Source organism: Lampetra planeri, chromosome 20 (assembly GCF_965212315.1).
Source record: "Lampetra planeri chromosome 20, kcLamPlan1.2.h2, whole genome shotgun sequence".
NCBI classification, from domain to species: domain Eukaryota; kingdom Metazoa; phylum Chordata; class Hyperoartia; order Petromyzontiformes; family Petromyzontidae; genus Lampetra; species Lampetra planeri.
The window spans coordinates 777,639-802,520 of NC_136126.1; the positions used below are offsets into that span (position 1 = coordinate 777,639).

The following is a 24,882-nucleotide window of genomic DNA, read 5'->3' on the forward strand; positions in this document are numbered from 1 at the left end:
GCTAGCGTGACTCTGTGGTTGAATGGCATTGGTGGTGCGTCGCCCAATCGCCCTAATGAAGAAACCGCCCCTGCCCAGTGCTCTGCTCGTTGTTGTGAGCGTCGCTCCTCCGAACTCCGCTGTTGTTGGAGGGCGACTGCCTCCAACCGCCCAGTAGCATCCTTCACGAGCCTCCTCCACAGAGGCCCACCTTGACACCTCTGGTACCGGTCATCGGCAAGTCGACTAAGCTCCACATCCTGCTGTACCACATCAGCCCAAATCTTCTCTAGCCCGTGTCGCGCCCATTTAGCCCTCTAACCGGCCAAACAGAAACTGCTTGGGCAACCGGTGGTTGGGCATACAGGCAACATGAGCAAGCGAATGCAGCCTCACCTGCCGGAGGAGCTCGCTGATGCAATGCCCTGGGTGTTCTCGGCCACAGCTATGCCCTACCTTCTCTATGCTCGTGAAACGTGGAGCTCTGTAAAGTAACATCCATGCCTGCTTGAAAAATCCAAGCTGGCCCTGCCTCAGAAGTTCAGAAGTTTATTATCCGAGTAACTTACCCATCAAGCTATTCACCTCTTTTTCAAGGGTGACTCAGCCAGCAGACAGACACGGCAGCAATAATTTAAGACCCATCCTGGGTTTAACCAGACTGGATCACAGGGTGAGGAGCTTGTAGATCTATGAATGACCTGGACACCCCCCGTCCCCCCCGTACAGCTATAACTTTTATGGCAAGTGCTGTTAGCGAGCAGCACCTGACGGACGGCACAGCGCACGAAAGGGATGGAGTCGCCAGCACCACGCCTGGCCGCCTTTGTCTCCCCAGTGTCGATGTTTACTGCGCCGTACCAGGTACTCATTGGAAGCCGAGTCGACCCGAGTGGTAACGCGCACGCACACACGCTGCTCTACACACACCCGCCCGCCGTAACGCGCCCCCCGTCCCCCCCGCGCAGATCGCGCAGCCGGCGCTGCTGCTGTACGTGGACGCGGGCAGCGAGACGATGGTGAAGCGCCTGCTGAAGCGCGGCGAGACGAGCGGCCGCGTCGACGACAACGAGGAGACGATCCGCAAGCGCCTGGGCACCTACTACTCGGCCACGGAGCCCGTGATCGCCCTCTACGAGAAGCGCGGCATCGTGCGCAAGGTGGGGGGGGGCCGCCAGCGCCGTGGGGGGGCTGGCGGATGGCGGGGGTAGAGGTTGGGTTGTGGTCTCAGTGCACCTCCTCCACGCCGCTATCGCCATGGCTGCAGCGATGGCCAGGGACACGTGGGGGGTACAGATGGGTGTGCCGAGTTTCCCCTGTGCGTGCGTTTGGTGGTATCGGTGGGTGCTGGGCCTCCTCGAGATGAGCTCAGCTTCAAAATGACAACCACGTGTGCTAACAGCATGGTTAACTACCCGAGCAATCCGCGCGTTCATTCGGATAAATTGGATCGTAATCTTGACGTCACTGCCGCTGCCCCTCGTTTTCCTGCTGCCCACCCCCCCTGCCACCCTTGTCCCCTCGCCCCCTGCCCCTGGGCAGATCAACGCCGAGGGCTCGCCGGACGAGGTGTTTGCCCAGGTGTGCAAGGCGCTGGACTCCCTGTAGTAGCGGCGTCTCGACGAACTCGGAAGACGACCCAGATCGTCATCACCTGCTCCATCCAACGAGAATGATCCCTATTGCCACCGTCTTGCCGAGAGGCGTCATCGTCAGCATGAGCACTATCTCATGGTTTGTCGTCATCGCCCCGTCACCTTCATCGAATCACCATCAACCCTATTGGCATCAGCATTGTCTTAATCACTATCATCATCTTCACCACCGCAACCACCATCATCAACACAATCACGTATGGCTTCCATCATAATCGTCATCTCCACCACCACCATCATCGTCATCATCACCGTCATCATCCATACAAGATCAGCATCGATTAAAAACCGTCCATCTTATGGTCTCAGCGTCTGCTGTTGCTCCGAGCGCGCGCCAGCGTCGCGGTGCCAACGCGCCCGTCGGAATCATCTGGCGTCGCTTCCTTCCCCGTGTCCTCCCCAAACAGATTCCGAGCGGCCTCCAGACGCGACCTCAGCCAATTTTGCCGACAGTCTTAACTCTACCGCCTCCACTGCGTTTCGGAGTTTCTGTAATAAAGGATATTTATTGTTCTATACACAAACATTGGTCCTCGGTGTGGTCTCGTGAAGGTCTCCTATTCAATCCCCTGGTCCCAGTGTGGTCTGGTGAAGGTCTCCTATTCAATCCCCTGGTCCCAGTGTGGTCTGGTGAAGGTCTCCTATTCAATCCCCTGGTCCCAGTGTGGTCTCGTGAAGGTCTCATATTCAATCCCCTGGTCCCACTGTGGTCTCGTGAAGGTTTTTCTTATTCAATCCCCTGGTCCCAGTGTAGTCTGAAGGTCTCCTATTCAATCCCCTGGTCCCAGTGTGGTCTCATGAAGGTCTCATATTCAATCCCCTGGTCCCAGTGTGGTCTCGTGAAGGTTTCTTATTCAATCCCCTGGTCCCAGTGTGGGCCCGTGAAGGTTTCTTATTCAATCCCCTGGTCCCAGTGTCGGCTCGTGAAGGTCTCCTATTCAATCCCCTGGTCCCAATGTGGTCTGGTGAAGGTCTCCTATTCAATCCCCTGGTCCCAGTGTGGTCTGGTGGTCTCCTATTCAATCCCCTGGTCCCAGTGTGGTCTCGTGAAGGTCTCATTCAATCCCCTGGTCCCAGTGTGGGCTCGTGAAGGTCTCCTATTCAATCCCCTGGTTCCCACCTCTTCCAAATTTCTTTCCAGCATGGCAAAGTGGGCAAAAATACCCTTTTGGATGGCTGGTGCCAGGGCCATGGAGGCCGTCACCAGCAATTGCAGGGCTGCACCTTGACCTGAATGAGCTCTCACGATTCAGTCATAAACCACGCACGCGTTACGCTGTTGCAGGTTTCCTTTAACGCTCAGGCGCTGAAATGTTTTCTTTATTTCAGATTTTTTTTATTTTACACGTGACAATATAAACATGTCTAGTGCTGTACAAACGTCGCTATGGTCGCTACGATTAATGAACGCAACTCGCGAGAGGAAGCTCTGCCAGTCACAAACGCCGCTGCCACCTCTCAAAAACAAAGTCGCGGCCAATCGGAACTCGCTGTGGCCGAGGGGGGCGTGACGAGGGCGGCATGGTATAACTATATTTGGGCAAAGGTGGCCAGTACAGTTAGTGTTAGCAGAAGCCGATTGGCTGAAGTATGGTCTTTCTTTTCTTTGAAGGAAAAAAACGCAGTAGGAATGACTCCATGATTGTCGCCCCGGAGAATAGTGCGGCTGTCCTAATGCGTTTTCTGGTCGTACCACGCGTTGTTCGGCACGACGTGAGACGTTTCGCCCCACGTGCCTGCTTGCCCGCCTGAAGAAGCTCCCCCGGCACGCGGGGGCGAAACGTCGGGTGTCGTCGCTAAAACCCGAACGCGCGCTGGGGGAGGAGCCACGCGGCTGGCACGGCCGCGAGGAACCCCAACGCAGAGCAGTAGCAGCATTGATGGGGCAGGCTCATGGGCGTAGCTGGTAACCATATGGGAAGAAAGGGATCGGGGCACCCGATTGGCTGTAACGGTATGTTTCAGAGCGGCGGTATTTGGCACCGCAGCGCCGCCCACCGTCGAAGGCGGGCAGCCCATCGCGTGCCGGGTGGCACCGGGGCAGCCACCCATGGACTCGTGAGCTCCTCGCCGCTCGCTCTCCCTCTTAAACACGTTTTAAATTTTTTTTTTTAATTAGGTTGGGTTAGGAAGGGGGGGGAGGGGTGGCTGGCTGGGATGTGCGCCGGAAACTCACAGAGACTCCGCTAAGCGGAGGGACACGGTCAGTTTTCATACAAAGGTTCTATGTACAATTTCAAACTCTTAAGATGTTATTCATATTAACTTTTTTCAATATACTTTAATTTCAATTTATACTTTGTTTTAAATAAACAGTGCGCAACTGCACAAAGTGTGGCCGGCAAAAAAAACAAACCAAAGCAATGGCACCTTCAAAGAACTTCGTGCACACATACGCACGTGACAAAACTCATTAACCCAGAGTCTGGACTGATCACAACCGCGGGTTATTAATAAAAATACCCGAAGACTGGCGGCAACAGCAGCAGTAGCCGCCTGTTGTTGTGGCGATGGTGAGAACCCACGCGGGACGCACGACTCGGCGGCGCTGAAGCTCCTAAGGCAGCCGAACCCCTTCCAAGTGTTTTGGGGCAAGCGCCCCGGGCTACCGAGGGGGCAGCTGCTGAGAAAGGATCGTCAGCGTGAGGCGCAGCCCAAAGCGAACACGGTGGCTAGCGTGCAGGCACGTGCCGCGGGCGTGTGCCCGTGCATGTCCGCCGCAAGTCCGAGGGTTCGTTAGCGAGAAGGAAACTTTAAAGTGACTTTTAGATGGGCTTCCAGTGACGTCGCTGTTTCAGTACAATAGTTCACTGCGGGCAAATGAAACGTCGCAGTGATTTCCTGCTCAAATGAGCATTGAGATGGGACTCGTATCCTGTTTGCAGCCAAGCGAGCAATGGAAATTCCAGGTTCATATGGTGGGGGCGAGTCTATCCATAGGACAAACACCGTCGGCTTGCCCACAAAGCGGTAGTCCCCAAGAGGGCTGAATCACAGCAGTGGCGGCAATAGGATGCTACTATGGTGGCACTCCTAAAAGTCGATTTAAAGTTGTTCTCGTGAGTGAACATTAGAACTCGTGTCGGTCAGCCCGGGACACAGGGCAAAGGTCTACAAAAGCTGTTTTGGGCCGAGTCTTCCTTGAAGAAACCTCGATTATTTGTAGATTTTGGACAATACCGAGGGTTGCGCACAGTGGCCGAGGAATGTAATTTAACCACGTCTGTCGTGCATCGCGTTCCTTCTGACCGGAGCCTGAAGGCGTCACCCGAAGGAAGCAGTTCCTTCCACAGATTTTTACCTTCTCCGTAATAACACCGCTTTTTTTCCACCGCACATCCGAGCCGTGCCGTGGCCGTACCGAGCCAGTCCTGGGCGGCTCAGGAGGGTGCCAGGTTGTTTTTCGAGCCGTGCCGCGAACGTCACGTGCCGATAAACGATTACAATTTCGTCTAGACGGCACGGTGACACCACGCTCAAATCGAACTGACCGATGCCGCGTACAACGGACGCATCATCATCATCATCACCCCTACCGCTGGCCCTGCTTGGCCACATTCGGATGTCTTGCGAGGCCAGCGTTCTGGCTCAGCTCAGCGCGGCACGAAGCCAGCGGTCAACACCCCGTGAAGCAAGGGTCCCCCGCGCAAGCTCGGCTCCGACGCGCCGGTGGAAAATGGGTACACAAGTTGCGAACGTGACGGCGAGTGAAATGTTTCAGACGATACGAAAACACTGCTGGGCAGATGCAGGAGAGGGGGGGAGCTTGGGAGCGGGCGGGGGGAGCGAACGTACAGGGGTAATTGGGGAGTAATGCAGTGCGTGGGATGAGCGAAGAGAGCGCATGAAGCGAAAGAGAGAGAGGACGGGGGAAGTGTCGTAGTCATCACCGGCCGTAACACCTCGTTTGACAACACTGAGAGCGAAGGAGATCAGAAATGACGCGAAACGAAATGTGAAATCGCCTGTCGAGGCAGCGAGACCGAGGAGAGGAACACACAAAGCCCACAGCAAAGGAATGTCTGCGTCGTATAAAAGGTACAATCGGAACACAAGTTTACTGCCAAAGGCTTCCGAGTAGCCTCTCGGTCATGGAGTAGAGTAACAAAACACACACACACGCGCGCCCACTCACACAGCCCTCTCGTACACGCTATATACACACGCACGGTACAGCACACCGATCACTCGTACACACGCACAAATACACACACCCCCACTCAAACGCTATGTACACACACATACAGACAACAACAACGCACACCCATACATACACTCCGTAACACACACTGAATATATACATACACACACCACAACACACCAAAGACACGTTCACACGTAAAGATTTTCCCTCCATTCACACTCACGCACTCACATACACTTGAGTCCCCATGAAAAAAACGAACTCCACACACTCGCCCATGCGCCCACACGAGTGCCCACACGCCCACGCCGGCCCGCCCGCCCGCTCGCCACTTTTGGAGTGAACACCGAGGTTTGTGCTCGGCGTCCCTCAACCACGGCCACTTCTGTCCGGCGCGGCCGCCACCGCCACGACCGGAGCGACGGCTGCGCGGTCGCTGGAAACGGGCGAAACCACGCGGAGCGCGAGTCCCAGATGGGCGTCCAGAGTCTGGTCAACGCTGGCCGAGAACATCGACCCACCGCCAACCACAACCGCCACCGCGACCGCAACAACCGTGACCGCGGCGACGGCCGCGCAGGCGTTGCGGAACAGCTGACGCCAGAGGTGGGAGGAGTTAAAGTCCCGGTCGGAGTTCGGGTCAGGTCACGGCGGCTCGCTCTCCGCAGGTCGGGCGGGGTGGGGGGGCCGTGGGGTGGTGACCTCCAGCGTTTGTGGGGGAGGTGGCTTGGGAGGGGCGTGGCCGCCCCCCTTCACCTGTTGGCCGGGTAGTAGTTGGGGTCCAAATAGTTGTAGCTGCCGCTCTCCGCCATGCAGTAGTCTCGGTCCAGGAGGCCGCACTCGGCGCGGTACACGGGCTCCAGCCTGTGCGCCGCCTTGTGCGAGTCCGTCTCGTACAGGCTGCAACACACCGCGTCGCGTTACAGAGGGGTCGTCGGGCGAGTGAAAGAGTGAGCGAGCGAGCGAGCAAACGGGGAACTCACCAGTCGGCGCAGGAGTCGCAGAAGTCGATGGTGCGATCGGCGGGGCACTCGCTGCAGCGCCACCGCACGCCCTGGATCGGCTCCGCACCGCACGCGTCGCACTGCACGCACACGCGAATACACGGACGCGCACACACAGAAAGACACATACCGCTGAGGGGTCAAATCCAGTATGGCAACACACTAGCACACAACAACAACAGCTGCCATTCGCCATTAAGTGGTGGTGATGTCATTACGGCTAAGTGCTCTTGTGCCAGGCTAAGTGCACTTTGAGGCTATCATGTGCAGTGTGCAAAGCTCGCACACTGCACATGTAACAGACCAGGGTGTTATGGGTTAACAGACTGACATGACCAGCAGTACATGTCCAAGCTGGACAAAGCTCCCGTGTACAACCTACAGAGACTGTTGAGGCCGGTTCTGTCCAGCACGCCTCGTGCCATACATCAACAATTCGCCATTCGCCTCCAACTCCTCCTCTGAGTGAGCCGCAATTACAGGTCATTGGCATACATAACGTGGTTGACCAATAGGGAGCCATCCCTTGACCGCACCCGGGCATCGATCAGCCTCCCATTGTATCTGTACCAGATGGAAATTCCTCCGGTACAGCTACTGAAGGCTTCACGAGCTACGTGGTCGAAATAGATGTTAAATAATGTTGGAGCCAGAGGACATCCCTGTCGCACCCCAAGGTGTACAGGGAATGGCTCTGACTCCCGGCCACGTAGTTTTAAACGGGCCTGCTCACCATCATGAAGGTCCTTAATGAGCGTGAGCAGAGGGTCAGGGACTCCGAAAGCACAAAGGACAACCCAGAGCCCAGGCCTACTGATGGTATCATAGGCCTTGACCAGGTTAATAAAGCAGAGATGTAGGTCTTGTTGGAATTCCCTACACCTCTGCTGTAGCAGACAGACAGAAAATATGGCATCTGTGCAGGACCACCCACATCCACACACACACACAACGCGCACTCACACACGGACATACCCACTGTTCCGTCCAGGGCCACTGAACCTCAAATATAACCACATGGCCTGAGCATGTAGCTACAGGGTAAGAGCCGTGAGATTCCGTGGGTCGCTCTTTCTCTTTGAATGACTCCCCACAGCGGCATAGTGGTGAGGATTCGGCGCTCCCCTATCACTGTAGCAGCCTGGATTCGCTTCCCGGAACGCGTTGGGGGCAGCGACGCGGCCCAGCACTCGCGTGTTCGCCGCTTGTTGCAGAAGTTCGCGATTTTAAACCGGCAGGCTGTCCTAGTTAATAGTGCAGCGCGTATGTTAACCGTACAATGATATTTGCAAACACATGTTCAACTAATGCTATTTGCCATCTGCTTCACAGTGGACATTACAGATCCCCCTGATGTCGATTGAAACGAGGAATCTATTGCATGCCAGAGTCTAAAGTTGCCAAATTTGAAAAAAATTGCTGCACAAATTACTCGATTGGGATGAGACGTCTCCCCCGACTGTAAAACTACTAAACACAGCAGCGCCTTCCATCGTGACCGCCTTGTGCAATACAAACAACAGTGCCAACACCAAATGTACTCAATTATAGTGATTAATTATGATTACATGCATTGAATAAATTATCTTACAGGTCGTTGGACTTATTGCTGGAAATCAAAAACACAGCTCAACCCATCTTCTTGGTTCTTTCGGTAAAGTCACGTAGAAGGGAAGTAATAAAATAATAAAGATAAAACATAATAAAACAATTCTCACGACGTTTCGGCCACAACGCAAGCAGCCATCCTCAGGCGAAGAATGAAACACCCCAAGCTTGGAGCGTATATTTAAGCTGGGTTAGAGGGGGGGGAGGTGGGAAGAAGAGCGCCTAAACAAAATAATTTGCATATCAAGAGGAATTCAGCATATGGAAAATGCGTAGGAGGTGGGCGGGGGGGGTTCCAAATCAATACTATGCCCGTGCATTATGCAGGATTAGCAGCATCAAAGGGGGGGGGGGGGAAGGGGGGGAGCATTAACAAAGGAAAGGAATGTTAATAGTATGTAGCTGTAGTTACTAAACAACCACGTAAAAAACTACAGTATAAACTGCATGACAAACTAAAGTATAAACTACATAGCATCATCAGTAAACTTACTATACTCTACAATAAGCTGAGTTACTAACAGTAAGTAATACATGAAAAATTCTACGTTGTAAAAAAATTATATAATATGCTTCCATCTAAACTTTATTCTCTTACATCACACGCGTCTATACCGTACTATATACTTCCATAGGCAGAACCAACATTAAATTACATACTGTATTGCTATAAACCACCCTATACCTTATACATTTTTAATATAACACTATGTATTATTCTACCCACCCTAATGTGTATCAAAATGGTTTATTACGTCCTTCCAGTGATTGCTAAGCCAGAATCCACAGCTCAACCCGTCTCGTGATATTCAACCGTAAACGAGTTAACCAGGATAACAGGAAAGAGATGTACGTGACGGCCGGTAGCAGCGGTGGCGAAAAATCATTTCCGTTGCTACGATGAGTGATGACTCACGTTGAATCCAGCATGGAGCGTTCCACGCAGAGATTGACCCCGGTCAGCTGCAGCTGAACAAGTCTCGCTCAGACACGGAATTCTAATTCGGAGGTGTTCGTGTGTGTGTGTATGTGGGTAGGAAAGCGGTAGTGTAGGGGTTAGCGCGCTGCATTACGAACCTGGCGACCCGAGTTCAATTCCCGCTCACGGCCAACACCAGCTATCTGAGCAGATCCTGGGCCTCCTCTAGGTCTACTCAGCCTCAAATTAGTACCTGGTGCGGTGTGTAAACATCGCCACTAGGGAGACAAAGGCGGCTGGGCGTGGTGTTGGCCACCCACCCCCTCGTGTGCCGTGCCGAACTTCATAGGTGCTCGCGAACGGCACTCGCCCCAACAGCCTGTTCAGGCGATACGGGGGATCTTTGTCTTTGTATCTGGGTGTCCATGTGTATCTGGGTGTACATATGTATTTGGGTGTATGCTTGTGCATGTGTGTACGTGTCCCATGTGTGTGATCATGTGTGTGTCTATGTGTCCGTTTCCCCGTTTCTATGTGTGTCCGTGTGAGTGAAGTGGTTAGCGCACTGCGTTATGAACTCAGGACCAACATCAGTGACGATTATCTGAATCGATCCTGGGCCTCCCCTAGGTCGACTCAGCCTAAAGTAACTTCCTGGGGCTATGTGCAAACATCACTACTCGGGAGACAAAGGCGGCCGGGCGTGGTCCTGGCCACCCCCCCACCCCCCTTCATGCGCCGTGCCGACTTTATAAGGTGCTCGCTAACGGCACTTGCCCTGGCAGTCTTTTAACGGCGACACGGCGGATCTGTCTTTGGCTACCGTGGGTGCCTCGGTGGTAAGGCGGCTCCACACGTGGGTGTGCGCGGGGGGCGGGAGCGAGGGGGGGATTAGCGGCGGTGGCCAAGGGCACAAATCCTCCTCCCACACGCTCGGCTCGTGCCGCAGCCCGCTCGGCCCTGCGGGAGGGGTGCCGGCAGTCCCTCGGAGATCAATCGCACCACGCTCGGCTCGCGCCACGCGCTGCGCATTGCGTCGCACGCGGCGACCCTCGCAAGCCGATTTGTATTCTAAATTATTCATCGCCATCTTCGTCATCACCATCGTCAAAAACGGCGCTTAATTGCTTAGGGAATATTCACCGGCCCCCACCCCCACTAAATCGCCACAACCTCCAACCTCCCTGAGAGTGGGGAGTAGGTAAATGTTTTCCGGAACTCAGTCCCCGACAGCTCCGGCTGAAATTAAGCCTGAATAATTAACCTTTTCTATCACAGAGACAGAGTAGGTGGTAGTTATTGAGGAGTGAGATTGTTAGTCCCTCCCGCAAACCAGACGGTGTTGTTCGATTCAAGAGTTCACTGGACGGAGTGTTCCAGCTAACATGAAGGTGATCTCCCGGCGCAGCAGCTAAAACAACGGTGAAAATTCATTCAATCCGCCCCCTCGCCACCACCCCACCCCGCCCCTGTCCACCCCGCCCCTGTCCACCCCGCCCCTGTCCACCCCGCAGTATAAGCGGGTTCCACCGCAGCCACTTGATCGACAGGTGACGTGTGGTAGGGTCAAGTCTGGGTACTCCCCACCTCTTCCAAGAAGAGGAGCGAACCAACCCCCCCCCCCCTCTCGAGGGGCCCTCTCGCGCTCCCCCGAGTGGAGGCCCTTCCATCGGCAGCGGCGTGAGCGACCGCTCGCAGGGGCTCCGGGTCTTAGCGCGTGACGCACAACCCAATAACACATTCGTCAATAACACCGTGGCCTCTGCCAAGAAAGCGCACATCGTCAAAAGTCAACTCTACCTCCTCTGTGAAGAAGGGCCATTGACCGAAATGTTGTCCGTTGAACATTTTTTTAAAGGCCAGACTGTTTTTAAAGACGAGCGTGCCATCGCAGTAGCAGCAGCAGCGTCTCTAAATAATCAGTTTAGCCCAAAAAGCACACGGGAGATCCACTCCACGGCGACAACTCCTCCGGCAGCGGGAGGAGACGTCGGCGAGACTCGACAAGTCGCACGCCTCTCAATTCCAGCCGCGTTTAACGATGCGGCACCACTCGTGAATCGGAAACAACGGGAGGAGAGAGCGAGCGAGAGAGAGAGGAAGATCAGAGATGGATAAACAGGCCGAGGACCAGACGCGAAGAGAATGAAGAGGAGAGAGAATGAAACGAGGGGAGAGGCGGGGGTGAAGCGGCGACCGGGATGGGTTTGGCAGGCGACGCAATTATTTCCCATGAGCCGCTTACGAGGGGCACACTTTGTTACGCACTTGAACAAATTAAATGTGGGTCCTATTCCGCAAGATCCATTAGCCGGGAGGTTTCACCCATTTGTTGTGTATGTGTGTGTGCGCTGTGAGAATAAAGGGTGAAAAAAGGCACGACGACGAGGGATCAATGGAGAGTACGCACTCGGCATGGCGGGGGACACAGAAATGCCTGCAGACGGACAAGCGATTAGCGCGCCAACCACTCCCCCACCACTCCAGGGCTCTGTCCCCTCCTCCCCCAGCTATTCATTCTCCACCACCTCATCCTCCTCCTCCTCCCCAGTTCTCATCTCCCCTCCTTGCCCCCTCCTCTCCTCCCCTGGTCTCATTATTCAGGAACAGACGATCGGTGCCCGAGGGCACACGCGACCCGAGTCACCCTCTCCTCACCGGCATGCTGCCGGGAGCGCCAGCAATGGTTTTATCTGCACCCCACAAGCTTCTGCGAGTGGCTGCCACAGCACAGCACACACTGCCTTGCTAACAGCCAACATCGTCGTCAGCCATGGTCAATCCACTGCTGGATGAAGGACGACACAATTCATCCCGCTCCTACGCTCGAGCTGGTCCCACCGCTCCATCTCCTCCGGGGGTCGTACTGCATGACCTTGGCGTGCTCTGCGAACTGGGCAAAACCGAGTTCGATTCCCGGCCGTGGTTACCATCAGTGGTGAGCGATATCTGAATCAGTCCATGTCTTCCGCCTGTTTGACCAGGCGACGGTGGACTCATTTAAAATAAAGTTGTTGACTGTACTGGAAATCAATACAGTTATTCAAATTCTCGTCACATAAAAAGGCCACGTATATAGATCTATCTAAGAGACACCCTCCCCCCCACCGTTTGCTTTAGAAAACAGGAGAATACGGTACTTCTCCTTCTTACCACCACCACCACCACCATGACTGCTGCTGCCATGATGACGTGCAGCGTGTAAATGTCAGCAGGCCCCCTGGGAGGCGGCCGTTTGACTGAGAGATTGACCGGCGGCTGGGGCCACCTCACCCGGATGGGCGTGCGGCTGACGGCGAGTAAAGTAAAAACTCAACCTCCGTCTCTGTCTCTCTCGTGCCCGCGCGCGTATGTGTGTGCGTGCGTGCGTGCGCCTGGGTATTTACGACAAAGATGTACGGGGGGCAGGTGGTAAGTGCCCCCGATCACGCCCGCGCAACACCTCAGCCGTAACTGGGGAACGGGAGACGGAACAGCAGGCCTCCAGCGCAGAGCAATCCGCACCCTTCGCTGACGCCCGATAATCCCACCCTCCCCAACCGCACTCCCGCAACTGTGAAAAACACGTCTAGCAGAGTGCTTGTGACGCTGTGTTAGTGAATGTTGGCGCAGTGGGGAGCACAAGTGGTGCGTCTGCCAGTTATCTCGGCCAGTCATCCCACAACACCTGGGGTCCTCCTCCTGGCAGCAGCGCGAGACTTCCACACTTCTCGTGACTCAAAGTGCACCTAGCCTGGCACAAGCGCCTGGTGACGTCGCCGTCACTTAGTGGCCAAGTCCGACTGTTGTTGTTGTCGTTGCACGTGTGCGTCAACATGCGCGTGTGTCCGTGTTCACATGCGTCTGTTTGCGTGCGAGTTACCTTGTATCCGTGGTGCTGCACGTACGCGCTCTGCGCTTGCATCGCCTCCAGCCTCTGCCTGCGCAGGCGCTTCAGCTGCACCAGCTCCTGGTACTCGGGCGTGAGCCTGAGCGCCGGCGGGATTCCCTCCTCGTCCTGACGGCGCAGCACACACAGCAGAGTTACGGGCGCCCGGCTCTTACTTTCCGGCGGGGGCGTCTTCCGCTCCGGAGACTTTGGTGAACGTGGCAGGGGTTGCGGCTCTGCCGCTGCCTCACCGACGAGTCGTCGTCCACGGCCGCCCCCATGCGGCCTCCCACGAGGCCGTGCATGCAGCCCTCGTCACCCTCCTCGTCCTCCTCCTCCTCCATGTAGACGGGCGGGTGGTGGGAGCTCATGAATGTCGACGGCCTGAGGAGGTGGCGGTTGAGCGGGTGGTGGCGGCGGCTGGGGCCCTGCTGCTGCACAATCACGTTGCCAAGTAAACGACGACTGTTAAGCAGCAGTGACAACAGACGATGCGTTCTCCCTCTTCGCCCCAACGCTACACAGAAAAACAATAAACGTGCGTTTAAACCCAACGTTACACGGGTCTTGCATTATCCGTTTTTTATTTCATCCAGCAGTGGATAGGCCATTACTGATGGCAATAAGGACCGTGATTGTGAGCAATGAATCAACGAATCACTACCTGCCTAAATAATGGACAGAGTAATTGGCAGACGGAGCGAGACGGCCCTTGGCGTTGTGCGTTAACAGATCAGGATGATTGGCAGGAGATCAGAGGACAGCCTCAGGTGCTGCGAGTTAACGTACTCGGCTGACTGATGCTCACAGACGCAACTGCGGTGACTCCAGCTCACGGGAACGCAGCACAGCACAGGCTTAACGGGGCACAGTGGGTCTTTTTGGAAATAGTTTTGTGGCTTTCCCCAATTTGGCCGCGACTGCGCCATCGCCGTCGTGTCATCAGTGCACGACACGCTATGAACTCGACAACCAATGCTCGATTCCTGGCCACAGCTAATTTCGGTGGCGAGCGATATCTGAACCGGTGCTGGGCCAACTCCCTTAGTCAACCCGCATTGGCCAGTGTAGTGAAATATGGGCAAACAACGCCCATGACCGACACAACGTGGGTATGCCTTCATTCAGCATTGGATTTAACAATGCTGATGATGGTGTACACGAGTGCAGGAACACATGTAATCATGGTTTTTGTGCGGTCATTGGTGACCAGGTTGACACCAGTATCTCGCCACCCTTGAGAACCCGGTTTAATCACAGGCAGCTCAAACCCAGGATCTCAACAATGCCGACTCGGTGCTCTGACCTCTTAGCGACCCAGCAACCTCGTTGCAGCTGAGTGTTGCAGGCGAGTGTTGCAGCTGAGTGCTGCAAATGAGCGGTGCAGCTGAGCGGTGCAGGTGAATGTTGTAGCTGAATGGTGCAAGTGAGTGTGTAGCCGAGTGTTGCAGGTGAGTGTTCCAACTGAGCATTGCAGCTAATTGTGCAGCCGAGTGGTGCAGCCGAGTTGTGCGGCTGAGTGAGTGGTGCAAGGCGCAGGGTGGGGGAAGCAGCGGCAGCAGGCAGGGGCTGGGCCGCGGTTTGCGAGCGCACCTTCTTGGTGTACATGAAGAGGTTGGGAGTGCGCCCGGGCACGGGCAGGCCGGCCTTAGCCAGCTTGATAAAGTACTTCTGCACTCTGCTGGCCACCTGCGGGAAGCACACAGAAGCCCCAGCGCAGCCGCAGTCATCGACACGGACGCGCGACGAATCTCTCACCGTATTCTCCACTTTCTCTCCCTCTCTCTTTACAACCATAGCGACCGTAGGAATGTAATATATTAATTTATACAAGCCTCACAGAGGAGTCTCAATTTCTTGTTCAGAGGGGTCCTGCATTGGGCTATCATTATTTTGTACGACTGCTTACAATAATAATTCACAGCCCCTTGTTAATCCCACTGCTGGCAGTGGAGGCCGTGTCAGTGATGCTATTTTTTAACCATACTTTACCATGCTGGTCAGTGAGGGATGGTGAAGGGGTGGAGGGGGTTACTCAGCCAAGACCGGTTCAGATGTCATTCGCTCGCTGCCAATGTTAGCCTTGGCTTGGAATCAAACTCAGGTTGCCAGGGTAAGAGGGCAATACACAAACCGCTGTGACACTCCTCCCCCAGCAGCAGTGGCACAGTGGTTAGCGCACTGTGCGACAAAGATGGTGACCCGAGTTAGACTCCCACTCAGACTCCCACTCACGGCCAACACCAGTGACGAATATCTGAACCGAGCCTAGGCCTTCCCCTAGGTCGACTCAGCCTTAAATGAGTACCTGGTGCGGTGTGAAAAACTTCAGCACTGGGGAGACAAAGGCAGCTGGGCGTGGTGTTGGCCACTTAACCCCCTTCGTGTGCCGTGCCGGCCTTAAAAGGTGCTTACTAATAGCACTTGCCCTGGCAGCCTGTTAAAGGCTATATGGGGGATCTTCGTCTCTGTAGATATAAATGGAATGCTATGGTAATGCGACTGCAGGCACAGGGCGGCGAGGTAAGACGTGGAGTGGAAATTGGCTTCCTTGTGTCATCATAACAACCCGCTGTGCAGGCATATGCAGAACCCATTAAAAATCAATGCAGACTCCTGGTCCAATTCATGTTTATTAAATGCGTGTGTGCTCTGTTTTGTAATCATGTTAACCTCGAATAAAACATTTACATTCACATGCATCACGTGTAACGGTACACATACATACATAATATATACGATGCTTCCACACCTTTGCTCCCCGCCTTTATCTATCCCCAACGAACAGCGTGGTGAGGTATGGTCAAATAGCCTTGCGAGTCACATGGTGTCGGCATGCCCTCATCCAGCGGTGGATCAACAGAAGGGCTGTACGTGTACACATTAACCCAATCGCTATAGCTGCACAGCATCGGCTCACACCTACGAGGTGGTTGGCGCACCGCATCACGAACCCAGCGACCCCAATTCAATTTCGCGGCATCAATGGAGAGTGATATCTAAACTCGCACCAGTCCTAGGCTTCCCCAAATATAACGAACAATAATCAGCCCTGGGAAGACAAAGGTGGCCAGGGGGTGGTGACTGAAAGCCACATCACGCCCTGACGTGTCTTTCAGGCCTTCACAGATGCTCGCTAGCAGCCCTTGTCCCAACAGTGTATTAAAGGCTACGCAGGGGACATTTGTATTTGTCTGCGTACATGCACGTGCGTGGGTACATACACATGCGTGCTTCTGTACACACACACACACCTGCTTGGGTGTGCGGTTGCCAAGGGCGGTGGCGATCTTCTGCCAGCGCCGAGCCTCCACTTCCTCGGGCGGGTGCTGCACCAGCAGCTCCTCGAGCCGCTTCTGCAACGGTCGCCATGGTCACCATCGCCACGGTTACCATCGCCAGGGAAACAATGCAAGCTCTCTCTCTCTCCCGCACGCCCTGTGCTCCACTCCCCAATTACTGCCGAGGCAGCAAGAATACAGCTGGCACTTTGTGGCTGAAGGAGTGTACTGGTGGGTGGGATGAGTATATTGGGAGGTACTAGAGGGTGGGAGACGGAAAAAAACAATGCTGGGAGATGGGGGATCAGGCTGGGAGGTGGGAGATGAGGCTGTTAGAGAGGGGAACAAGGTGGAAGACGGAGGGTCAGATTAGGAAACAGGAGCTCATATTGGGAATGGGGGATCAAGGTGGGAGATGATGAATCAGGTTAAGAGGTGGGAGGTCAGACAGCAAGACTGGAGGATCAGTCTAGCAAGTAAGAGCCTATGCTGTTGGATAAGGGAGCTGGTTGATGGGTGCAACGATGAGACAGCAGGTGAGACAGGAGGCTGGTGGGTCAGACGGAGACAGCAGGTGTGACACAGCAGGTGAGACATATGCTGGCGGCTGGCGTACCTGCTCCTCCACTGTCCACAGCTGGTTGAACGTCTCAGGCTTTTGGCCCTCGCACAGACGTCCCCGTACCACGAGCCCCATGTGCGATGACCCCGGCGTCAGCCCGTCACCCCCCAGACTGCACTCGCTGCCACTGTTGCTACCACTGTTGCTGTTGTTGCTGCAAATGTTGTTGACGTTGTTGCTGCCGCTGCTGCCGCCGCCGTTGTTGTTACTGTTAGGGGGAAGAGCGGCCGAGGAGCTGGCGGCCTCGGTGAGGGGCGGGAACAACTTCGGTACGCCCTGGGACTCGCCCTCGGCCTCCCGTGGGCCCTCGATGGACGCTTTCCGTTTGGACACGTCGAGAGGACTTGCCGGACGTATTGGGTAGCCTGCGCACACAAAGACCAAGATCCCCCGTATAGCCTTAATAGACTGTTGGGGCAAGTGCTGTGAGCGAGCACCTATGAAGGCGATCGAGGCACACGAGGGGGTGGGTTGCCAGCACCATGCCCGGCCACCTTCGTCTCCCAAGTGGCGATGTTTACACATTGCACCAGGTACTCATTTAAGGCTGAGTCGACCTAGTGGAGGCCCAGGACCAGTTCATACATTAGTCACAGTTATTAGCCATGAGCGGAAATCGAACTCGGGTCGCAGGGTTTGTAGCGCAGCGTGCTAACCGCTCCCCACTGCCTGCGCACACATGCACACTGATACATGGGCAAAACAAACAAGGAAGAAGACTCACGCTCACGCATGGATTCTATCTCGCTTTCAAACCTGCGTTTGCCCCCCGGTTCTGGCCGTCTTCCCAAGCGCCCGTCTGCGGATTTCCGCACCCCCTTGCGAAATCTGTGCCCGTTACAAATTCTACAGCGTCTTGAGATGCAATCTGCATAAACGACGATGCTGTATGAAAATAACAGAAGATTACTTGTCCTGGGAAATGTTTAGCGATAATAACGTGACGCTTCATGCCGGACAACAAGGTGACGTCACGCGTCATAGTGTCATGTTATCTCCTTTGCCAAAAAGGCACAGCCATTTATCACCGTTATTGTATTATTAATTTTGCTGTTTTTAGAGGGTATGTGCCTTAGCATGAATCTTATCATACATAGTATGTATTATATACACTGGATATTTTTATTCTGTAGATGTTTCATATCACAGTCAGTTTTTCCAAAAATTGATAATCAAACATGAATCGGGTCGCCTCACTGAACAACGTATTGCTTTGATTCGCACAGTTGACTAAATACGGTGCAAAAGATATTCAACATACACATTTAAAAAGCTACCCCCCCCCTCACCTTGCTATTGCACATATTTGTAACTTCGGATTAAAAGTCATCAAGAAAATCATTGTTAGCATTTTCCACCCTGGTGTGGCACCGGAAAGCCATGTTTGGGCCAGTGGCTCTAGGGTCAATGGTGTACCAGGCCCCACCTTTGTCGAAGCTGAGCTTGAGTCTGCGTGTGCAGTGCCTCTTGCCGGAGGCCTCCTCCATGGGGAAGGCGGCGACCCCCGACGTGTAATGGTCCCACGCCAGCGGAGGCAGCTGCACCACCCTCTGCGGTGTTGGCAAGCCCAGAGGTTCCTGGGAACGCACAACAATTACAGTTGCTAGTGCCAGGCTAGGTGCGCTTTCTTTATAACGGATGCATTTGCCCTCCGAGTGGTCCGCACACCCATCCGCTTGGATGCACATGTGGGGAACGCGTAACAATTACAAAGACAACGGCAACACTTTTGCCAGGCTATGTGCACTTTGACGGCAGAGGTATGGCCCTACGAGTGACCGGGTTGGCAACCAAAAATGTTCCTGGATGCGCGTGGCGACAACAACAGCTGTGATGCACCTACAGCAGCACATGCGCCAGGCGAGAAACTTTCATTGCAGACTCACAGTCCCAGGAGCTAGTAATGTCATCAAGTAGATTCCAGGTCGCTAAACTCTGGGACGTGCAATGTGATTAGCCACGGCCATATTGAGGGGGATACTGGATGTGGAGAGCCGCAGAAACTTGGCTGAAATTACTCCCTCGGGGTCGGCAACCCGAGTTTTTCAATCATTACAAGCCGTGCTAATGAGCTCAGCGACAAACGCAGGCAAAAGATTTCCGTCGTCGCCCGCGCACCTTGTTCTGTATCTGCTGCACGAAGGTGATGGGGTCAGCTAGCGCGGCACGCTGCTGTGCTGTCATGCTGTCCACGTCGCGGATGGCCTGCGCTCGCTGGGCCTCCAGCACCACGATGGTTTGCAGCAGCCGCTGGTAGCTGCCCGGGACGAGACATGGCACGGGGTCGTTAACGGGGATGATTAGTGCAGCGCGCGCCACATGCACCAGAGTAAACAAACGGAAGTTGACGCGGGCGTTCGTGCGACTGTTATACAATGACAACTGCAGCACTTGTGTTGACACCGGCAACGCCGTACCAACGCCATAAAGCGGAAGCTCGCCGAACGAACCTTGAATCGTCGCGAGAGAGAGATCATGTCACTAGACAGTTTACCAATTTTCTCGTGGATGTTGGAGCATTGCACTGCTTCCAATGGAAACGTCTGAAACTCAACGTATGATGCAGAAAGCGCAAGCGCTATATAACTTCTATCAAAATATGAAATAAAAAATATTTCACGACAAACATTAATCTCTGCGAGCAACCCACCCAATCGTGACCCAGCAAACTCACTCCTTGTTGTGTTTTAAGGCCACGTGATCCGACTCGAAGTAATACACATCTGGATCCTCCTCTTCTTCCTCCTGCTCCTCCTCCGGTTCCTCTACCTCCGGCGCCGGCTGCACTTTGCTCGCTTTCTCGCAGGCCTCTGCTTGCGCCACCATCGCACAAGTAGCCTCGCTCACCGCCTCCGCCTTCTGCGGCATCTCGGTAGGGCCGGGCGATGCTCCGGCCACACTGTCTGCCGCCGCAGCCGCCTGGCCCGCGTGCCGACCTTTGCCCTTTCGCGGCGAAGTCCTCAGCGGCGTTTTGGGAGCTACCGGTGGGGCGGCGGTGGTAGCGGGAGATGCAACCACGGTGACTCCAGGTGCTTTACACTGCTGCTGCTGTTGTCGGTCAGGAGAGCTTGGGCATCCCTCCGTGACCGCGCCCACATGGTCCGGGGCTGGTGCTTTCACACCGTGGGGCTGGTGCGCCGTCGTGGCACTCGTACCAGCTGTGCGAGCCTCCTCCACGCACAGCCCCACCGGTGGTGACGCGGCACAGGGGGGCGCGAGGTGTGGTGTGGGCTCGGCGCAAATGCTGGCTCCTCCGTTCGCGAGCTCGCTCAACTCGGACACCAGCTCGCCCGTCACCAAGACCGCGCCCCGCGCGTCGCTATCGCATCCGTTCGTGGTCTCCGCGTTGTCGGCGCTGGCAATGGGGGTGGCGCTGGCCTTTTCCACAGCGTCCAGGCCACCGTTGTCCAAGCGGACCAGCAGATTGTCCTGTGCCTCGCATTTGTTACCACCACCACTGCCTTCGTCGTCATCATCATCATCATTGGCGCAATCCTGTATGGAATTCTCAGTTGTTCCAGCGTTTTTTCCGCCGCTGCACACACCGGGGGTAATCGGCAGCGCCTCCTTCTTCCTGTCCCCACTCGTCGGCTCAATGGTCTCCGAACGAGAGCAGCGCTTGGCTCGCTTGGGCACCGGCGGAGGCACGGCCGCCGCCGCCGCCACCGCCACCACGGCAGCCGAGGAGGGCGACAGTTCCGTGTCCTTGGAGGAAGGCGTGCGCTTGCGCGTCCCGGGGGTCCAGCACGAGCCGTCGCGCCCCCCGGCCGCTCCGCCTCCGGCTCCGGCTGCCGGTCCGGGCCCCGTGGCCGCTGGCGCCACCCCAGACTCGGGCTTGCACCGCGTTGGCGGTGGCGCCGGCGGCCCCGCCGCGGCGGCCTGCGTCGTCCTGGATGCCTGAGAGGCCTCGTCCTCGCCGGGGGGAGGCGGCGCGGGGGCCGGCGGCGCGAAGACCGGTACGGGCGGCGTGGGCACCGAGGGGGGGCACCGGTGGGACCGGGGGAGGGAAGCTGACGGTGCGGTTGCGGAGGCTGCGGCCGCAGAAATTGTCGTCGAGGCCGTTGGCGCCGCCGCCGCTGGCGGTGGAGCGCGTCAGGCGCTGTGGTCTTGGAGCGGCCATCTCCCGCCCAGCGCCGTCAGCATGCTGCAGTCCGCGCCGCTCACACAGATGTTGAACCTGCAGGGTCCGGGACGACATCAGGGTTGTAAAGAACAGACATCAACAACAGGGTTCTTTAGCTAGAGTTTATCCGGAGGCCGACATGATTTAATCGGCATGTGCTTGCGCGCCATCTTATGTTATGGCATCGCGCGGTATTGTGACATTGTAACGTCTGCACATTTGACCACTCCAGGTTATTCACCAACTCTTACACAAAGCAAACGAATGTAAATAATTTACAACTGACTTCCAATAGTTGCTCTTCATAAGCCAAACGAAAGGTGAACACCACCCCAGGTCTCTCACCTCTAACTCTTGTAAACCTCTTGTTCATCTCCATAATCTTTATCTCTTGTCTACAGCTCTCTCCTGCCTCTATATCTTGTTAATCTGTCATCTCACCAATTTGTATCTCTTCTTGTGAGCTATATCTCCAAGCAATCCAAAGCCTGGCAGGATATTCCAAGAGCCTTCCACAAGTCACATTTGGCCCAGATGTCGCTAGTTTAAGAAGCCAGCTCGAAAATGCTGATTGGGCTCATAAATTGTCGAAAGGACACCTTGGCCGTTGTGAGCAATGCTGTACTAATGTATCAAAACGATGCCGAAATTACCCGCAACTAACATTATTCTTTCCATGAAAAACACAGTCGAACATTATTAACCTGTACTCACTCAATCATCAGTTTCCTCAGGACAATAAAAAGTTAAAATGGTGCCAAATGATTTTATTTTAACAATTGTCCTGTTCATACACTACTTACTTCCTAAACGGTTTAATACAAATGTTTGATTGTATGCCATTACCAGCACAGATGCTAATGCCAAAACAGAATTTCATCATGACTCTGGGGTGTTAGTTACGCTGAAAAAAATGACACGTCACTTTTACAAGTTGAAAAAGTGACTTTTACAAGTTGTACTTGTAAAAATAGCAGCAGCGTGGCAGAACACATGTTTACATTTAGTAGGACACATAATTCAATTTGACACATGTAGTACTATACTATCCACTGACAACCTTCCACTGCCGACACTCACCACCAAATCACCCTGAATGCACCGGGTCTTGTAAGAGTAATGAAGCTAATGTCTTACCCAGGTTAGTACTTGGATGGGAGATTGATTGCTGAGTCTACAGTACCAGGTGTCACACGATTGAACTATTAAGTGGTCAGAACATATCGCTGTCGCAGTGGATTATGAGATCTATCTGTGCTGAGCTTTGAGTGTTACCCCCTCGTATGCATACGTGGCGAGTTCTTTCTGGGTTCTCCAGTTTCTTCCCACATGAAGCTAAACAATCATTGATGGAATTGGCCAAACATCCCAGAGTACCAGTATCCTCCTGACAGGAGCCTCGAGATTCAGTGAGGCTCTTCTGGAGGCGTTTGGCACCACACACACAGACAGTTGCATGCGCATGGGCCCCACGCGTCCACCCACACGTGCACGCACGCTTAAGCACAAAACACACAACAGATTCATGCCACACCCTCCTCCTCCTCCCCTTCAACCACGCGCTCCACGAACACCAACCAAGTCCACACGCACAACACCATCCACACCTCTCGGCTCACACCACCAAAACACCGCTCACGTGGACCACGCGCCCCCCCCCACACCCCCCACTCTGCACACCCCAACACCGTGCCCACTTCTCCACCCAAACCTCGCACACACCGCACTCCACACGCCTCGCAATATGCACCTTTACTCTGCTCACTCGCACCCTTTCCATGCACAGCCCTGACACCACGCACACACCACAACTGCCCCCCCCCCACCTCGACCGCCCCCACCCTGCCGCCCTCCGCGCGCCCCATCCCCGCCGCGCTTCTAGCCGAGCCCGTGGTCTCGCCCCGATCCCCGGGGCTAGGCTAGGCCGCACCACCTCCCCGCCCTCCGCAGCCCCCTTCCCCAAACCCTCGAGGTGGCCGCGTCGGCCGCCTCCCTCCCTCCTCGTCGTCGTCCCGCTTCTGGCCCCTACGACGCGCGGGCCACCTCACCCAAGACGGCCGAGAACGACAGCGAGCAGCGGCGACGAGGAGGAGGAGGCTTTGGCTGCTGCTGCTGCGAGCGGGCAGCTCAGCGCGGAGACGCGGGAACAAAAGCCATAGTGGCACAGGCCGCGCCGCCTCCCAGCATGCACCGCGCCGCGTATGGCGGCCGGGGGGGGGGAGGTAGGGCAGAGCGGGGGGGGGGCAGAGCGGGGGGGGGGGGCAGAGCGGGGGGGGGGCAGAGCGGGGGGGGGGCAGGGCGGCAGGGCGGGCGGGGGGGGGGGCAGGGCGGGCGGGGGGGGCAGGGCGGGCGGGGGGGGGGGGGCAGAGCGGGCGGGGGGGGGGGCAGAGCGGGCGGGGGGGGGCAGAGCGGGCAGGCAGGGAGCGGGGGGGGGTCAGAGCGGGGGGGCGGGCAGAGCGGGCGGGCGGGGGGCAGGGAGCGGGGGGGGCAGGGAGCGGGGGGGGCAGAGTGGGGGGGCAGGGAGCGGGGGGGGGGCAGGGAGCGGGGGGGGGGCAGGGAGCGGGGGGGGGCAGGGAGCGGGGGGGGGGCAGGGAGCGGGGGGGGGGGCAGGGAGCGGGGGGGGGGGCAGAGCGGGAGGGGGGGGTCAGAGCGGGGGGGGGCACCGTGGCAGTGGGAAGTGTCCCACTGCCACGGTGCCTGTTGTTGGTCGCGCGCACGTTGCGAGGGTAAATGAATTAAAACAAAAGTGAAATAATGAATGTGCCAATCGATTTGTGAGGGGACGAATTATAAATGTTTGTGTGTTGGGGGGGGGGTACACGGTCGGTTTGTTTTCGTGGCAGTGGGTGTAAACTCATTTAATCATAAAAAACGGAATATTGACAACTTTAAAGTAGATTTTTTTGTTTAGGGAAAACTCTTTAAACGTTGTTGTTGGGGAAATATCACTTTTGTTGAGAACAAGCGTCAGACTTTTGTTTGGGAATGGTCCCTTTTTAGAAACTAGAATATTTAGTTTTGCTGGAAAATGTAAGTCTTTTTAGAGGGAATACATTTGAGATTTTTGAGAAACTTTGCTTGCCTGGGATCTATATTAGTCTAAGGGAAAATTAAAAATGAATCCGTTTTTGCGGATATTTTGCTGTTTTATTGAAAATACATTTGAGTTTGTGTTAATTTCAATCCTTGGTTGGAAACAAAATGCAAATCTCTAACTTGGAAATTCTTCACTATTTTGCTTGGTTTTGTTGTAGACAAAGGTCAATATTGAACAAGACATCTCAATATTCGTTTCAAATCTCAACATTTTGCTTTGTTGGGAACCAATGTCTGACTTTTGGGAACACATATTGCTTTTATTTTAGAGGAACAATTTTTTTTTAAACTCTTTGCTTTTTTATAAACAAAATTTCACACCCGTTTGGAACTTCTCGGTCGCTCGTTTGAATCTCTCCAATATTTTAATTTTCTGGAGAACAAATGATTGCTCATAAATGTTTAAAAAAATTAAAAACACACGTTGGGAACAAAACGTCAATCTTTTGTTTGGAACAACATTTTCAACCTCAATCTTAGTGTTTTTTGGGAAGTCTTCAACATTTTTAGTTTCACTGGGAGCAAATGTGAGCTTGTTTCGGGAACATGTTTTGAGCAAGATAAATATGTTGATGAAAAAAAA

At 54.9% G+C, this 24,882-nt stretch overlaps 3 protein-coding genes across 4 annotated transcripts; 1 reads left to right on the forward strand and 2 right to left on the reverse strand.

Moving 5' to 3' along the window:
• Positions 1-947: 947 nt before the first annotated feature.
• LOC144724233 (adenylate kinase isoenzyme 1-like) lies at positions 948-2,158 on the forward strand (the record flags this gene model as incomplete). The annotated part of the gene is given in 2 exon segments (XM_078603193.1): positions 948-1,139; positions 1,522-2,158. Coding segments are annotated over 2 exon segments (258 nt in total), but the record flags the coding sequence as incomplete, so codon positions are not given.
• A 755-nt stretch (positions 2,159-2,913) lies between these two features.
• LOC144724231 (ZZ-type zinc finger-containing protein 3-like) lies at positions 2,914-20,676 on the reverse strand. 2 transcript variants are annotated; one of them, XM_078603192.1, is made up of 10 exons: positions 19,755-20,676; positions 19,199-19,337; positions 18,507-18,657; positions 17,075-17,445; positions 16,432-16,533; positions 14,771-14,866; positions 13,429-13,608; positions 13,172-13,306; positions 6,762-6,862; positions 2,914-6,678 (listed from the first exon to the last, which is right to left on the reverse strand). In XM_078603192.1, exons 1-10 carry the CDS (start codon positions 19,946-19,948, stop codon positions 6,531-6,533), a joined length of 1,617 nt encoding a protein of 538 aa, XP_078459318.1. In that variant the 5' UTR covers positions 19,949-20,676; the 3' UTR covers positions 2,914-6,530. The 2 variants fall into 2 exon arrangements, with proteins under 2 accessions (XP_078459318.1, XP_078459317.1); XM_078603191.1 differs by having other exon boundaries at positions 13,429-13,611.
• Positions 20,673-23,381, reverse strand: LOC144724234 (uncharacterized). The gene is made up of 2 exons (XM_078603194.1): positions 23,252-23,381; positions 20,673-21,257 (listed from the first exon to the last, which is right to left on the reverse strand). Exon 2 carries the CDS (start codon positions 21,198-21,200, stop codon positions 20,673-20,675), a length of 528 nt encoding a protein of 175 aa, XP_078459320.1. The 5' UTR covers positions 21,201-21,257; positions 23,252-23,381.
• Positions 23,382-24,882: the final 1,501 nt, after the last annotated feature.